Here is a 17371-nt window from a genome sequence, read left to right as displayed (position 1 = left end):
ACTTAGCCTTGTGTCAGCAGTCCATTTCCTGTCTATCTTCACTTCTGTATCTTGTGCTTTTCTATGTTGCTGATGGTATATATTTGTCTGAAAACAGCTACCACTTGTTAAGGGATTGTCTTCTGAGAGGGCTGCTTTTCCCTATTTTTGAGATCAGCCAGCAGTGACTGATCTCAAGTGCAAATTCCAGAAATGCACATGTGGGAGCATATAAACACCATGGCCAGCCACAAACACACAGCTTTACAGGCATCCACAGAAGCATAAGCAGCATGAGCAGATCCTTTTCCTTAGGGTTGCTGCTTGGGCCAAACCCACTTTGTAGGCCCCTCTGGTATCTGCCTGGGGTGTGGTGTTCACCAGACTTGCTGTGTGCACTGCCCTAGTCTAGATGGAAGCCCACAAGCACATCATGTGCTCTCACTCAGTAACTTGAGTGCATACTCACATTCCTGAGTCTTTCCAGTCCCTCACACTGAGCTTGGGCCTTTTGTCTAGTCTCTGGCCAGGACCTGGGGTCTTTCTGCCTTCTGGATTCTTACTTGACAACTAGATGGACTTGTGATAATTACTGGCATGTACTCAAATCAAAAATAGTTGGTAGAGATTAAGAAGAAGATAGGACAGACTGCAGTGATTGGTCTCAAGGCTGACAGAAAAGCACATGGACCAGCTGCCTGCTTACTTCTGACTGTCTTCTTTTATAGTCCCCTCTGGTTTGCCATACCTGCACTTCCCTGATCCCTTAATTCCTGCTTTTCCCAGCCTTTGAGCCTTTCCCTAAGCATCCCATAGCAAATTTTGCTGTCCCAGAGTCTGCCTCAAGCATACTGTTACAAGTTTGCTTTTTCTGTAAGACCTGTGTGTGCAGCAATAATCATGTTTTCTTCTTATCAGTTCCAGTATTTCTAGTTAAACCCCTTAAAGGTACATTCAGTAGATCCTGTAGTGGCCATTGATCTCTGTCTTAGGAGGTTTTCTCTTCATTTCTTACTTGCTTTGTTTGTCTTAGTTATCTGCTGTCATATGGGTTTGTGCATCTGTGTGTTTATTACCTCTCATTTATTTTCTTTTGTGGTGAATAGCCATTATCCAGAGACCATTGTACCATTAATCTCATTAAGAAATGACAAGCCTGGCTGCTCTGCTGTTTGCAGGACAAAACGGACACAACTTTTCCAGACTTGAGATCGGTCCTTCATTTGTAATCAGTTAGTGCTACATCCATCAATTCAGGTTTTTGTACTTTCACTTAAAGACTTTAATGAAGATCTTTCAGCCTTTTCTAGTTCTGCATATTGATTTAGAGCTATGTTAAATTCTGTGTTTTCTGATTCTCCTCACTGCTCTCTTTCCAGTTGTGGATGGGCAAATGTTCCGCAGTTCTTGTTTGCCTAAGCAGTTGGAAGCAGAGTGGCACTTTGGGGGAGTCAAATATCAGTATGGTGGCAACAAAGAAGGTAAATTAAGGAGACTTGTTTCTTTTACAGTAATCTCCAGAATCTGAGTTTTTCCTTGTCAAACATTTCCTCAGTTAACTGATGGTGATTGGGATATGAAGGATATCTGTTCAGTTGCAAAGGTTGACTTCTGAGAAATCTAGATTAAAATCTGAAGCTGTAAGAGTATCTGACCTGCACCCCTGTCCTCTGACTGATCTCTTATTACAAATCATAACTTTATAGGAAATGTTTAGAATTACTTGTGCAAATAAGAGAGGTTTTTCTGAGGCTTTGAGCAAAGTGCAAAAATTGTTTGGGATAAAACATTTTGACTTACCAGTTAATCTTACCTGTGGAACTGTTTCTTAAGTCTCTAATAATAATGAGTCTCTAATGCTGCGTAGAGAGGGTGAGTCTGCTGCCATCATAGACTTGAACAGACTGGGGACATGAGAGCTGAATTGCAGATTTGGTGTGTGTGGAGTATGTTGGTAAAATTACAATGTTATGGGGAGAGAAAGCAAGGTTTTATCTAACAAGTGGTAGCAAATGTAGAAGATTCTGCTGGCCACAGAACATGTCAATGGGAGTTTTGTCTGCCATGGAAGTAGTTTGTGTCTTTCAGACACAGTAATGATCTGCTTTAACCAGTTCTACTTGATGAGGGGCTTTTAGAGTTCTTGCCTATGTATAGATGCCATGTTGGATTACAGAAGGGATATCTAAGCTCTTGTTCTGATGCTTTAATCTCTGCTTTTTAAATTTTTCATCCTCTTGCCACTATTTCTTCCATCTCTTGCACATGCTCTTTGGCTCACCCTGTCTGTTTTTCCTGACAGGAGAAACAGGATTCAAGCCTTGCTACTTGGAAGTACTCAAGGTTGTCAAAGGGAAACTTCACCAACCAGATGAGATTCGTAGAAGTTCCTTCTATGCTTTCTCCTATTACTATGATCGAGCGGCTGACACCAACCTAATCGGTAAATTTTGGATAATTTACTACATGTGAGCATGTCATCCAGAGGTAGACAGAGGAACCCTGGCAGCTGGAGCCATGGGGAGCAGAAGAAAATAATGTTATTGAGAAAGAGGAGATACACAAAATGCCTTGAGGGAATGGCATTCATCTGTCACTTCAGTTTGGTATTCAGCACATGAAATCTGCTCAGGGCTCCAGTTACACCTGCACCTCTGTCTTCTGTTCCAAGCAGGTCTCACTCCTAGTGCAGCATCCCTGAGTTACACTCTAGGGTCATCTTAGATAAATAATTCAAATGCTGTCAGGTCTATGATGATGTTTTCTCACATCTTTTTCAGATTATGAACGCGGAGGTGTTTTGGAAGTGAGAAATTTTGAGAGAAAAGCCAAAGAAGGTAATTGTCATGAGCTGGGAAACTGGTTTGGACAAGAAATAACAAAAATACGAATGTGTAGGCAGTACATAATATGACTTGGAAGAAATGCAAACTTATTTAACCTTTATTTCATTTACACCTGTCGTTTTATTTTTATTAGTCAAAGACCCTAATGCAGAAGACAATACTGATAGAGCAGTGAGGGCTTGGTGGCTTTACAGCTCTTTTCAGGAGGAGGAGTTAGTTCATAGAGTCACTACAAAAGAAGGTGAATTTGCTGCATCAAGAGCTCCTTCTGGCAAACTGCAATTCTCTGAGTTTAAGAGAGCACTGAATTCTCTGTCACCTTAAATCCTATTTAATCTCTAGCAAAATGGAGTGAGATAGTAAAGGGCTTTTAAGTCTGACAGTCTCTTCCACATTTCTTTACCTCCCCCTGTCTTTCCTCTTGAATGCTTGTTCTAGTTTTATACCTCCTGTGAATAAAGAGTTTCCAACGTGCCTCGCTGCTGATGGCTAAAAGCAAGTTACCTCTGTACAGTGATCATTCTCAAGAAAATGAGAAGACCATATTTTTCAGCAGAAAATGCTTATTTACATAGCTCAGGACTGACTTTTTTCCTAAAATAAGGTCTAAATTTTAATGATTTTTCAGCTAAACTTAATCTCCCTGGAAACTTGGATGATTTTGAATAAGGGGATTAGGCTCAAAAGTTTGAGTGTGGGTTGGTTGTTATTTTTTGCCTGGATAGTGAGAGAGCTTATTTCCAAAGACATGGCTAAGATGTTACCTAACATTATCAAACCACTTACTTAGCTTTAGACCATCAGGGGATCAATTCTGTGATCCTGAACTAATTCTTCTCTATCTCATTTCAATAGTAGACGGATGCTGCTCATCTTTTCTTAGAAGGAAGTGAACTCTGCTCTTGCTGCCAGTAGAACAGGGCAGTAACAGTAGATATAGAAAATTAAGCTTAGTGTAAATACATTTCCCAGTCACTGTCACCCTGACTATGGAATCTTGACTTAGCTGCAGTGAGGGAGTGGTTGGTTGGGCAATATCCTCTTCCATTTCCTTGCACAAGTGTGGTTGGAAAAAATAAAATAAACTGCCATCCTAGAAGGTAGAATCCATTTTACTGGATCCATCCATGCAACAGACATGATCAAAACAAATTATGCTGTGTTCTTGAAAAAGTAATTAATCTAAGGCCCTGCTAGTTATCAGTTGAGCAGGGGTTCTTCAGAAGAGCTGTGTGGATTATGTTGCTGTAATACAAGATGTAGTTAAGAGAAACTGGATCTACTATATGGTTTATTCTCCAACTTTGTTGAACAGCTCTGTAGCATGTACCATGTGTCATATATAACCATAATAGAAGAGGGTGGCTTGTTTTAGTAAGATTTGGCTTGAGTTCAATTCAAATGTACAATGTGGATAAAAGCTCTTATTTTGCAGAGATCCCTTTTTTTTTTCTTTTTCCTTCTCTAGTCTGTGATAACATGGAGAGGTACAGCTCAGCCAGTCCTTTCCTCTGCATGGATCTCACTTACATCACTGCTTTATTAAAGGAAGGTTTTGGATTTAGGGACAACACAGTCTTAAAGGTGAGGAAAAACCAGTTAAATCCCTATAAATTAAAATGCATTAGTTCATTTTTTTGACTAACTATCTACTGAACCTTTCCAGATTTGTAATATGCAGTTGCTGTCATTTGTGCAACTTACGAATCTAGAGAACTGTGAGGAACAACTTGTTTTTCTTCCTTTATAGTTGACAAAGAAAGTAAACAACATAGAGACAAGCTGGACTTTGGGTGCTACCTTTTACCTGCTGCAGTCTCTGGGGATGACTTACTGACCTGTGATACTGCTATGGACTTTAGCATTTCTGAAAATGCTGAGAAAGTAAATTGCACTCTCCAGGTACGTTGTTCAGCTGGGACTGGTCACAGAGCAGAACATGGACCAAAGACACATGACAGCTCTTTATGCTGGATTGGCATTGTGCCTAATGAGAGTATGATTTATAACTGTGATTGCCATAAATGATCCAGAATCTGCCTTAAGAAAGTCAAAAGGTCTAAACTCCAGTGGAGAATATGCAAGGGGCTCAAAAACCAGCTTTCACCAGCAAGTTTGTTAGAAGCACAGAGTTCCTGGATGTGGTGGCAGACTACAGACACGTGACTTTCCCTACCCCCTTCTATTTTAAACATACATAACTTAAGTTTGCTTGTGAGATGTTAAATACAGAAATTAGAAATAGCATCAACAGTGATGCAGAGAAAAGTGAACAGCTCTGGATGCTGCCAACCTCAGTGTTCCAAGAATCCAGCTGCTAGCTTAGCAAATACATGGCAAGAATATTCCAGTCTTTCAAGAAGGGCCTGCTGTAAGTCCACTTTGGGCATGGTTTTGGGAAAGGTGTTGGCTAAAACATAGCAATTTACCAATTACTGTTTTTAGGCAGTAGGCACTTCCTAAGCAGAATGTGCGCCTGTGTTTCAGTTTTGCTGCCCTTTACAAGTCTGTGCAGCTACACCATACATCCAACTACCAGACTTGATAAATTTATTCATTTGGCATGTAGTCATAACACATAGTTGTGCTGGCACAACGAGGCAGCAGTGCCAGCTATTGAAACTCAACTGCCAGAAGAAGAGCTTGTCACATTCCACCCACAAGGAGATTGCAGTCAGATGAAATGGCTGCTCTGACAGCTCACTTAGCTGTGAGAGCCAGTTCTGTTTCTCTACTCTCAGCAAGGCATACCCACAGCCTTCTTCCCTCTGCTGCTGGTGCTCCTGGGATTCTTGTGTGAACTGATTCAGGACACCTGACCTGAGGTGGTGCTCACCCAAGAGTCAAGTCTAGTGTTATCCCAAGGACAGCAGTCCCTTTTGCTGGAGTGAGCTCTAAGATGTGGTCTCATCCCCATCCATTGCCCTAAGTAAAAACAGCTGTAGAGACTTTTTCCACCCCATTAAATAATTGGCAGCTTGCTACTGTCTTCACTTCTTCAAGGAATGTGTGAGGTAAGGGTGAGTTTACCCCATCACAATGAAGAGGTATTACTCATGTGACTAAGGGAAACTTATCTACTGATGTCTTGTCATGAACATTTCCCTGTTGGGCAGTTGCAGTTACCCAACTGTCCCAGTTGCAATTGCTCTAAAACAACTTTCCCACTTCTGTCAAACCAAAGACTGCCTTTATGCTGCCTTCTCTGCAAACTGGATTTGAAAATAATTGGTAATTCCCAGCAAGGGAATGAAGTAGTACACTCATGTCTTCAATGGTCTTGCCAAAACAGTTTGGAGACTTAAAGATTTGCCTTACTGTGAACATTAGTCCTTTTCCTCTAGTTAGCAGTGCAAGTTTGCCTATGGTTGATTAAGCCACCGCTTCTCATATCTCAGGTTTTACAGCACGAAGGGTGCAAGGCGTGCTTTTGATTGAACAAGTTCAATCAGCAACAAGAAGCCAAGGGTTAGGGATGCAGCCCTCCATACTTATCTCATCACTGACACTTTGTCATAAATTCAGGCTGCTTTTCTGAAACAGAAAATGCTCCTCCTACACGTGTAATCCTTACCAGAATCTGTTTGAGATCCACATTGAGAAATTCACACCAAAGTTCTGTTCCTTCCTCTCTAGAAGTTTGTTTGAACATGAAGAAAGTAATCGTGGCCTCTTCTCAATGATAAACATTTCTTATTCCTCTTCCTACTGTTGGCAAAACTTTGATATATGGTTTGGTCTACAGAACAAGGTGACTGCAAATGTATTCATTTTGTCTTCAGTGAACACTTCTGTATTCTCAAAAAACAAAAGTAGGATGCAGTGGTTAACTGGCCAGGCTGCATTATCCTGAGAACAAGCTAATTTAATCATCTAGAAATCCTCTTTCAGCTGGCAGCAGTGAGGCTGGGTTTTGAAGGTGGGATGCGCCTAAGGGAGAAGCAGTAGCATTATCTGCCCCCTGAACAGACACAAGCCCTGAGGAGGGCTCAGGGGTTGGGTTTTGTCTGAAGCAAGGAGGGGCTAGAAGAAGGGTACCATGCAGAGGAAGTTGTTTTTTCTGCATTCTTCTCCTCAGACTCTGGTACTACAAATGCTAGGGGGGCGCATCTGCTTTTCAGTACCAAAGTTGCATTTAATCTGAATGCTCAGGGCCTTCATTTGTCAGTGGCACAATTCATTAACTGAAGCAGAACTTCTGCTCTCTGTTACTGGCATGATCCTTCAGTTATGGGAGAAACAAGAACTCTGTTAAAAGGCTTATTTTTGCAAGAAACTGCGGAATTGAGCCCCTGCTGTTTACATCTGAACCCAAGAGGGTGAGGGAATCTGGCCAACCCAGTCAAGTCCTCACACTTACCCTAGTGCAATGAGATTATTTATTAGCTAAATTAAAGAATAAGCAGCCTTTTAAGAGAACAGCTCTACTTGCAGTCCTGATTTTTATCTCCTCCTTTGTAATGTCCTTGAGCCAGCCACTAACAAGAACTGTCTAATATGAGTGACTGCAGAAGCACAAGTAATGGCTTTCACTTCAAAACTTACATTTCATTCTTTCTGATACTGGTCACCCATATGTATAAATCTTTCCCATGGGCAGTGCTTAGTTTAATTTTGAGTGGCAAATGTCTAATGCAAAAGGCTGGTGTTTGGAACTGAAGACAGAGTATCTTGAATTGTCTATTTTAGTAATTAAAGCATTTTTAACAATATTCAAGATGTTGTGGTATAGTTTTCTTTCCTGGATATTATTGTTGCCTTGTATCTTTACCATATTTCCTTGTATCTTTTAAGACTAGCCAGTTCCACAAGTAACACCATTATTAAATAAAGCACCAAGAGAAAGGCAGGGAAAAGGGTGAGAGAATGACAGTTTTAAAATATATCTGCAACCATGCATTATCTCTCTCTGCTGCAAAATACCCCTTCTGTCTGAGCTGAGGTGCCAAGAACCCAGGAGTAACTTTACAGCTCTAGAAATCATATCAGAAGAAACTGAAAGTAATTAAGCAGCAAAAGCTGTTATAAATTAGCCAGCAGCTGGCAAAATTCAGCACTGTGTTTGCCAAACGACAGACAGCTGTTTTCACCATTCACAATTCATGAGGCCGAAATTAAAAGCACATACTACACTTAGTTCTGTGGCTAAAGACATCATGGTATTATGGGAATAAACCCTAAATCCCCTTGAGGAAGGCAAATGAGACAGCTTTTGCATAAACCAGTGGATGGGGTAATACACAGTTCTGTCCCTCAGTTTTATTGTAAATGAAAATAAAAATTCAAATATTCAAGTCAGTCACAGTCCTTTCAAGGGCAATGTATTCATAGGCAAGCTGCTGACAGGCAGACTGACAATAGATCACTTGCTGGCAAAAGCCATGATTTGCTCCTAAAAGAGAAGAAAATGAGAAGTAATTCATAAGTGTGTGTTTTAGAAAGAACCTTTAGGCGCATTCCCTTTCCTATAAACGAACAACAGTTCTTGGCTAGTCTTTCTAGCCATGTGCAGAGAACCTTTCCCTATGTCCTTCCCAAGTAACACAAATTTGGTATTATGAATGGGTTCTGTGCTCAGAAAAGTCATCTTTGTTTGTTTTTTCCTTTTAAACAGAGAAAGAGGAAAAAAAATTCTGAGCACTGAAGCAGCAGCATAGTCTTCCTTAATGAAGACACCATGCCAGTGGCAGCTGCTCTGCCTTAGGAATGTACTGATTTTCAATTGAGGAAGTGTCTCAACTGTGACCATAACACAAAGGAAACAGGGCACCTGTGTTTAATATAAAGAAGGAGAATAAATGAAAGAAAAATTGAAATCCAAAAATGAGAATCTAATGTGCTGGTGCTTGGGAGCTTTGAGAGCAGATGGCTTAAGTAACCTCACAAAAATCCAGCAACTAGATCAAGAGGATGAGAAGTTCAGGCAGATAGGCTGCAAATAGAGGGTCTAAGACAAACTCCTCACCACTGCCTTCCTCAGGTAATTTCCATTATAGAGACTTGAACTTCTGCCATGAGGGAACAATTCACAAGGCACACCAGCACAGAAACACCAGTTAAGTGTGAGCTTCACATTGTATCTGTAAAGTCACCCAATCCCTTAGTGAAGATGTGTCTTCAAAAGCCTGTTTTCTCTGTGCATTGCTGGAATTCAATTCAAGGTTTAACATTTTAATTCCATAGCAAAATAAAGCCAAAGACTTCTGATTACCTCTAACTCCTAATTACTGATACAGAATAAAAGACACTTAGATCTTTTATATTCCCTTGTGCTGCAGGGGAAAAAAATCACTACTGAGCTATCAGTTGTTTAGGAACTCCTCAGGCCCATTCAGGACACAAACCCCCCCAGTTTAAACTAGTATTTTCCAACAAAAAATGTTTCATTTAAAACAAAGATCTTTACATCTTGTGCATATTTCACTAATAGTTTTGGACAATTCCTACAGCCCTCACTGAAGTGAGATCCTTACTTTGACAGGAGGCAGGGCATTTGTTGCTTGCAATCCCCATGTTCTCAGCAACACCAGAGGAGCCAGTGTTGTAGAGTAAAGCCTTTTTAGCACATCAGTAGCAGCTATCAAGGAGACATTATGCCTCTGACGTTCTGTTTCAAACTTGAGGAGGTGTTTTAAGGAGCCTGGAAGAGATAATTCAATGTTTCTGTTACACTTGATGTGCCACAAACAATTGTGCATCTTATCTATAGAGCAGTTTTCTCTGGAATGGAAAGAGAACAGAGAAATGGTCCATCTCAATAAAGATCTCTTTCCACCAGGTAGTGCTCTTCGTCTCACCACATCTCTAACTGCTATCCTGCAAGCTTTATTTTTTTTAAAGCAGCTTTAAGATTCGTGGGATGGAAACTGCATCCAGAAATCGTGAACTGCTTCACAGCCAATGGACATCAGAATAGCTTCACTTTAACAAACTTTCAAACACAACACAGCAGCATGCTTAACCAGAGGTACTGCAGCAAAGGCCTGGAAGACTAATCCTTTACTGCCCTTGTGTTAGCTTGGATCCTTACCCAGATCACTCCCGTTGAAGGCTGCTGCACTGAGGTGATGAGCTAAACATGCAATATCACCAAAGCCCAGGTTCACTCCTTGTCCTGCAAGTGGGTGGACTCTGTGTGCTGCATCCCTGGAACAAGAGAAGACAGAAGTTTATTTCCCTTCTTGAAGAAGCTACAGTGGCTGACAAACTCCAGAAGGGATCAGTGTAGCACTCCTCACCTCTTTGCAATGAACCACCTTAGAGCAGCATATGCACTTTATCCAGTACCTCCTTGCATGCTATGCTGAACTACCTGACTGCCTCTCCAGTTGTAAGAAGCAAGACATAGGGGAGGTAACAAAAAGCAGGTCTGAAAGGAAAAATTATAAAGAAGTGACTAGCCAAAGTCCTCTCAGATCACACGTGGAACAGGACTTTATGTTTCTGTAAGTGACCTCAGCACAACAGGACACAGCACAACAATGGCACATTGTACAAACACAGAGGGGACAGACATCATGAGTATAAGGGAGAGGTGGAATTATCATTGAATAGAAACAAAATTGGGCTCTTCTGTGGACAGACTTCTCTGCAAAGCTTAAAGACAAACATTGATATGGGAGTCACAAAGTTAGAGAAATTAAATGAAGTTTTGATATTAAATGTAAGATCATGTGCTTTACCAAGCTATAAAGCACAGCATGCTCCCAAGCATAGGGTGGTTCACAGGTTGGATAGATGAAAAGTGTACCACACAAAAGGGTAGCTCAGCATCCAAGAATTACTAAAATCTACCACCACACTGCAGCTGGGGCAGACAAGAAAGTACATGTGACCTTAGAATATAAGACACGAGGTAATTTTCCTGTTTGAAGAGGCCACCATACAAAAGTCTCTGACATCCCACATGGAGTAATTTTTGTCATTTGTGTTTAAAAAAGGTGAGTTTAAAACTAACTCAAAGTGGTGCACAGAATGGCTGGTACAACATAAGGAAAAGTACAGCTCCATCATGATATACTGGATTGTTTCACTGGATTGTACAAACCAGGAAAGGGAAATAATTATCTTTCAATTTACACCGAAAGCACAGATAATCGGCAGAAAGCTATTCATACAAAAGGATGTGAGGGCACACAGAACAAACTCGATCTGGGTAGAGTCAAACTGGAACAATGTGTCACTTCTAACATCTAATTTGTTGTCTGGGTGTTGCTGTCCTCACATCCCTTCTAACCACATGCCACCCGCTCACCCAAGGGCTGCCACTGAGGACCTTACCCGATAAGAGCCACACGGTGCTGGACATACTCTGTCGCATGGCCCATTCCAAGAGGGAACATGGCTCGGCTCTCTGGATCTACTTTAGCAACACTTGGGGGCAGCTGACGGACTGCAGTCCCTGAGGGCTTCAGGAGTGAAATGGCAGAACGAAACATGGCCCCAGCAGTGTCAATGAAGTCAGAGTGGTTTATGTTGCTCCACTGAAACAGACAAACAAATCTTTGGAAGCTGACCCGAACTAGACCCATAAAAGAACCCAGCCAAAAAAAAATCTGAGTTCTAAATACTGAATTTTAACCACTTGGACAAAACTATACAGTAGAAAAAACTATCTTCACCATTTTGGGACATACAAATTTCCAACTAGGATAAGCATACTCTTCTTACCTTTGGAAATTTAGGTTAATTTCTGTGACTTTCAGAACTAACCTAATTTAGTCCCAAGGGGTCATCTTTCTTTGCTAAGTCCCCCATTAGTATTATTCTCACCAGAGGAAGCAACTTCAGAATCTACCTGTCCCATTACTGTTGTTTAAGCTACAGAATTCCATTCTAAAAGTCTCTTCCTGGTCACGAGGCTGATACTCACAAAGGCAGAGTTGATGCTATCCACAAAGCTTTCCTCATCCATAGTGACAAGTTCTGATGCATGGTCATGAGATGTAGACCAGACCAGAGAGCTGGCAGTGTCAGACAGCTAGTTTAAGAGAATGTCAGTAGTAAATATCAAAAGAAGCAAAAAAAAAAATACTCAGTGCAAAGATTTCCCTACTGCCCTGCCTCACCCTGTCAGTCCCTCTGAAAATTACAGTTCCAGCCCAACTTGTTACAAATGGGAAATGCCAAGGATAAAGTGAGACGGCAGGAGGGGAAAGCACAATAAATGAGTGGAGGGCAGATAGGCAAGTTCTTAAGAGACAGAACTAATACAGAAAGGCATGGACACAAATAAAGTTACTAGAGTACAAAAATTTTTAAAAACATTAAAAAAAATAGACACCTTACCGGAAGAAGCGCAATTGGCCCGGTGGGAAGGAACCGCTGCCATGCTACATTGTTGTCTGTGGGCTACAGTGGAAAGAAGCAAGTGGACAGCAAGACAGATCATCCTCTTAGGTTCTGCTGCTTATGGAAGAGTCAGTTGAGCAGAATTTTACCTCAGATAAATGGAGAGTTGCCACCACAGCTGACTGGTCATACTGATGTTCAATGTTCTTAATTTCAGCTTCCTTCCGGACCAAAGAGTTATGACCATCCGCACCAATCTGTAAAAAGAAGAGATGCAAAGCAACTTCTTCAGCAGCTCGTAAAAAGATTAGGAGCTATTACTTCACTCTAAAATCCTCAGCCTCCATCTGTGTATTGTCTGTTCATTCAGAAAAAAAAAAAAAATCCCCCCAATACCAGAAGAGGAGGCCCCTTCTGCTACTCTTGAATTCAGCAGCATCTCCTTGCACCCGGCAGAGAGAAGGCAATGGCCAGTGTCCCACACCCTCTCTGACAGGGTTAGCCACTCACCTCACTCTACCACTCCACATGGGCAGAGCGGCACACATGGAATTGGAACCAAATCCAGTGGAAAGGATTTGGGTTAGAGATGATTCCTTATCAAAAGAAATAAAGAGTTTAGTTACCAGCAGCTTGGTCTGAAGTCTGCGTCCATCAGCTAACTCAACTTGGACCCAAGGGCTTGTGTCACAGCCATGGGAAGGAAGGGGCCAGGTGTAACCAACTGCTTTGCTCCTGTAGAAAACATCCACCCGATCTGATGGGAACACAGAGTACCATGGTCACACCACGACATGGACAGGAAAAAAAGAAACATCACTAGAACAACCAAGGCCACGCGTGTCTTAACAGCACCCTAGGAGCTTACCCTACAATTCTCAAGGCATCCTGAGAAAACAGATATGGACAGCCCCTTGTCACTGTAAGGCCTGCTCTGGACAAGGAGATACAAATTTTTTAATTAAGTCCAATTCTGGAGAGACTGTATTCTGAAGAACTACATATGCAAGTGCTTTCCTGCTCTGTAGCCTTTGGAAGTCAGATTTCTCCCTCCCTTCCCAATCACAGAAGCTGCCCATTTCTCAAGAGTTACTTGTTAGACAAACTTCTCCCTCTCAAGACTTAGCACACAATAGAGGGCAAGTAACTGAAAGCTACCTGCAGGAAATAAAACATTGAAGAAGTTGTCCACTACCTGCTACTGCATCTAACTGTTTTGTGAGAGCAGACATAATGACATCATTCTCCACTATGTAACCCATGTCATCTAAGTCATCTTTCTCAAAAACGATCATGGCTTCTGAACAAGCATCCCACACCTACAAAGAAAAAATACATTACATAAAACGATGTGATAAAGAAGTCCATGTCAGGAACTTAACAGCAAAAAGACACAGGAATCTAGGAACACAGAACTAGAGGAAACATCCTGGATTACTGTCCATTCCCAGCTACAAAAGTGCACCAAAAAACTAATTTCATTAAATTATTCAGCTTAAGCTCAAAAAGTAATTCCAAGTCAAGTTTTTCATCCCTTCTTTTCTGTTTCATAATTGACATATGGAGCTATGCTACAACCTTGCTGTAGGTTAACCCTAGCAGGCAGCTCAGCCCCATGCAGCTGCTTCCTTACTCCCCTGCACTGGGGTGGGGAAGAAAACTGGAAGGTGAAACTCATGGCTAGAGGTAAATGCAGTTTAATAGGAAAAGCAAAAGCCACATGTTCAAGCAAAGCAAACCAAGGAATTAATTCACTGCTTCCCAAGAGTAAGCATGTGTTTAGCCATCTCCAGGAGAGGAGGGCCCCATCAAGCATAATGGTTACTTGGGAAGGCAAACATCATCACTCCAAACTTCCCATCCTTCTTTCTTTTCCTCAGCTTTTATTGCTGAGCATGACAGCATATGGTATGGATTATCAGCCAGGGTCAGTTGTCCAGCCTGTGTACCTTCCCAGCTTCTTGTGCATCTCCAGCCTGTTCGCTGGCAGGGCAGTGTGAGAAACCCTTGGCACTGTGTAAGCACTGCTCAGCAATAACTAAAACATCCCTGTGTTATCAAGTTTTCAACACAAATCTGAAACACTGTCCCATACATGCCACCATGAAGAAAAGAAACTCTCTCCCAGCCAAACCAATACACCCTTTACCATTATTTCCTGCTAATACCCAAACCTCAACATCTACAGCTGCCATTAGGAATCCACCTTTCAGGCTGTAACATCAAGACCCCGAGGACAGGTATTTCTGAGCAGACTGGTACCCACAAAAAAGGAACAGAAATGAACATAAGCATGACCTGCCCTTTACCATAGAAAGAAACCCCTTTGTGTCATTGATGCAAGTACTTTTGAGAATTCAGATAGACAGACACGTGCAGCTCTAAGTCAGGCACCTGCATTCGCCGGAATGGTTTAAGTCTCAGGCTGCAGACATGATCCCAGGCACCACAACCTGAAATAGAAAAAGGATAGAAATACATGGAGATACAGGTTCACGTGGGACACTGAGACCAAAACAAAACTGAAGCTCACTCCACACTCTCCTCTACCCTTCCCTGACTATGCTCAGGCTTGGTTTGCACAATCTCTAGACAGTCCCAGATCTGCCTCAGTGCTATCACGGCTCCGGAATCACATTGTTTTACTGTTAACACAAGGCAGCAGGAAAGAAACAAGCTCTCCATGAACCTCTGATCTAACAGACAACTTTCACTGTACCATCACTGGGTAACAAAACAGACACAGAAATGCACAGCCATTATGGTAGAGAACATTTCTTTCTCCTTAAGGAATCAAACCTCAAATAACTCTTTAAAATGACAATTAATCTTCATTAATTGAGGACTGAGTTACCAGACCACAAAGCTTTATTTATGAATAGAACATTCCAAGTGCTGTAGAGAGCACCTTACAACCTTTCACTAATATAAAGTCACAAATACTTATATAGTAACAAATCAAACCAAGATACCAGAACACAGGTCCTTGTTATCAAGGGAATTTGGATTTAATAACCACAACTCAGCATGTAGAGACAAAGGCAAATAATCCTACTGATATTAGGGCAGAGGCAACACATGGTCAAAAGAAAAAACTCAAAAAAAAAAGTTAAAAATGCAAACAACAAAATCATACTTACTGCTTAGGAGGGTTGCTGATCCTGGGGAGATGGAACTGACCCTGTTGCTGTAACTGTCTGGCATGTGATCATATTCTTTCCTAGGACCAGCCTCCAGCAAAGCAATCTTTTTATCATGGAAGTGGATGTCATGCCCTAAAATAAGCAAATACATGCTTTGTTACAATGCTCCTGCCAAAAATCTCAAAAACGAAACACCTGAGTTTTTGTGGTAAGACAGAATAGATGTAACACTTAATAAAGAAATACATATACAATACAGGTTTTGACCAGGCAGGGTAACTTTTGTATGTTAAAACTTTATGACTACAGTCCTGTTACTGAGATGGACAACTCTTTTGCAGTTAAAGCAAGGATTACATACTTCCCTTTTACATAAAGCTTACATATTTGTACAAATTTATGCCATTTTTAAATGAAAAATTATTACTAGAGTATTATCAAGTGCAATCTGCAAAGTTTATTCCATGTTTACTCCAGAACACGTTTTCCAGAGCTTTAACATAAATTCTCCTTTTAGAATAAGAGATCAAAATAAAACTGTGATATGTAGCAATTATGTTAATATTTTGTCTGTTCTTACAAAATGACAATGGGATATCACAGGCAGTTTAGACTTTAAACTTCCAGTTAAAAAGAACTGAAAAAAAAAAGAAGACCCAAGTAAAGTGCAAAACACTGCAGCTGAGCTGGCCATGCTTGCAGCATCCCAACCACTACAGATGCAGAAGGCATTTAGGACAGAAGTAGTGCCCTGGCAACATCTCGAGTCTTCAGCAGCCCTGAGACAGCAGTGTCCTGGCATATTTTCTAGATTATGCACAGCAATAACCTCGTCTCCTGAGAGGTCCCAAACCTGCCTGTCAGCCTTACGTAACACTGCTGGAGGGGATCCTTATGCCCTGTCAAATCCACTGGGCTCTTGTTTAACAATACAAGCAGAACTTAAGTTTGCAAGGTAAATCCTTATACTTGCAAAGCTCTTATTCTCGGGATCTTTGATCTTCTGGGCACTATTTTTTTTTTTAGCTTTTGTCACTACTGCACTCTTCTGAATCCATGTTGAAAATAAAGGCACAGTCAGTACTCTCAGGATCTCCAATGATACAAAGCAAGCAGAAATAACTTGCTATTCCGATGTTTAAAATACAGGGTTAGACAATGAAATTTGGGATCAGATAATAATGATTAGAGGGATGGAGAACATCTCCAAGGAAAGACTGAGCAAACTGGGTTTGTTCAGCCTGGAAAAGAGATGGCTTAGGGATGACTGAATTGTGGCCTTACAGTACATGGAGAGAGCCAACAAGAAAGACAAAAAAGGGACTTTTTACAAGGTCATGTAGTGACAGGACAAGGGAAAATGGATTCAAAGTGAAAGAGAGTAGGCTTAGATTAGATATTAGAAGGAAGTTCTTTGCTGTGAGGATGGTGAGACACTGGAACAGGTTGCTCAGAGAAGCTGTAAATGTTCCAACCCTGGAGGTGTTTGAGGCCAGACTGGATGTGGCTCGGACCAACCTGGTCTATGGAAATTGTCCCTGCACACAGCAGAGGGTTGGAACTAGGTGATATTTAAAGTCCCTTCCAACCCATTCTATGATTCTAAAATCATAAAAGCATTTTAGTCATGGGTGACATTATGCATCAGGATGAGCAAGTTTGACAGAAACACCATGGCCTATAAAACTGTAGTTAATGGCCCCATTAACAGGTGTGCACACACACAGATACAGCTCACCAAACAGCCTTAGGTCAGCTTTAGAGCGCCGTCACACGAGGCGCAGGATCAAGGATCCCTCAGCAGGACCCTGGACACTGAGGTCCTGTACACGCTTATCTCCCACTGCGGGTGAGCGGGTCACAGCCTTACCCAGCACGGCGGCCATGGCGCTCCCGACCATGCCCCCGCCCGACACCAGCACGTCGTAGAGCGGCGGGGCGGAGGCGGCGGCGCGGAGCGGGGCGCGGGGCCCGGCCCCGAGGCGCGCTGCGAGCGGGGCCAGCAGCGCCCGCCCGCGCAGCGCCGCCATCGCCGCGGAACTGACGGCGGCGGAAGCGGCGCCGCGGCACCATGACAACGCTGCGCGCGCCGCCGGCCTCGCCTCTGATTGG

The 17371-nt window shown here is 42.0% G+C and overlaps 2 protein-coding genes across 22 annotated transcripts in view; one reads left to right on the top strand and one right to left on the bottom strand.

The window, feature by feature from the left end:
• The window catches only part of ENTPD5 (ectonucleoside triphosphate diphosphohydrolase 5 (inactive)), a 27790-nt gene extending 15043 nt beyond the window's left edge, over positions 1 to 12747 (top strand). For 8 of the 19 annotated variants that reach the window (XM_085580516.1, XM_085580514.1, XM_085580513.1 and 5 more), the window contains 5 exons: positions 1359 to 1460; positions 2282 to 2422; positions 2760 to 2816; positions 4294 to 4409; positions 12334 to 12747. In XM_085580516.1, the coding sequence (XP_085436642.1) occupies positions 1359 to 1460; positions 2282 to 2422; positions 2760 to 2816; positions 4294 to 4409; positions 12334 to 12447 (530 nt within the window). In that variant the 3' untranslated portion in view covers positions 12448 to 12747. Of the gene's footprint in view, positions 1 to 1358; positions 1461 to 2281; positions 2423 to 2759; positions 2817 to 4293; positions 4410 to 4491; positions 7538 to 12333 lie in introns of those variants that run through there. The other 11 variants (XM_085580518.1, XM_085580520.1, XM_085580521.1 and 8 more) reach the window with 4 other exon arrangements.
• COQ6 (coenzyme Q6, monooxygenase) lies at positions 8055 to 17301 on the bottom strand. 3 transcript variants are annotated; one of them, XM_021542744.3, is made up of 12 exons: positions 17130 to 17301; positions 15257 to 15391; positions 14511 to 14569; positions 13312 to 13435; positions 12743 to 12873; positions 12266 to 12373; positions 12114 to 12176; positions 11698 to 11805; positions 11106 to 11308; positions 9856 to 9971; positions 9299 to 9465; positions 8055 to 8217 (listed from the first exon to the last, which is right to left on the bottom strand). In XM_021542744.3, the coding sequence occupies exons 1-12, from the start codon at positions 17287 to 17289 to the stop codon at positions 8188 to 8190; spliced, it is 1404 nt and encodes a 467-aa protein (XP_021398419.2). In that variant the 5' UTR covers positions 17290 to 17301; the 3' UTR covers positions 8055 to 8187. The 3 variants fall into 3 exon arrangements, 2 of the variants coding, with proteins under 2 accessions (XP_021398419.2, XP_085436650.1); XR_014955694.1 differs by lacking the exon at positions 8055 to 8217 and having other exon boundaries at positions 9432 to 9465; positions 9856 to 10194; XM_085580524.1 differs by lacking the exons at positions 8055 to 8217; positions 9299 to 9465 and having other exon boundaries at positions 9844 to 10194.
• Between the last annotated feature and the right edge of the window lie 70 nt (positions 17302 to 17371).

The sequence above is a fragment of the Lonchura striata genome, chromosome 5, assembly GCF_050655825.1.
Source record: "Lonchura striata isolate lonStrDom1 chromosome 5, ASM5065582v1, whole genome shotgun sequence".
Lineage (NCBI taxonomy): Eukaryota > Metazoa > Chordata > Aves > Passeriformes > Estrildidae > Lonchura > Lonchura striata.
The sequence above is the reverse complement of the archived record's forward strand: the minus strand, read 5'-3'. Positions and strand labels throughout refer to the sequence as shown.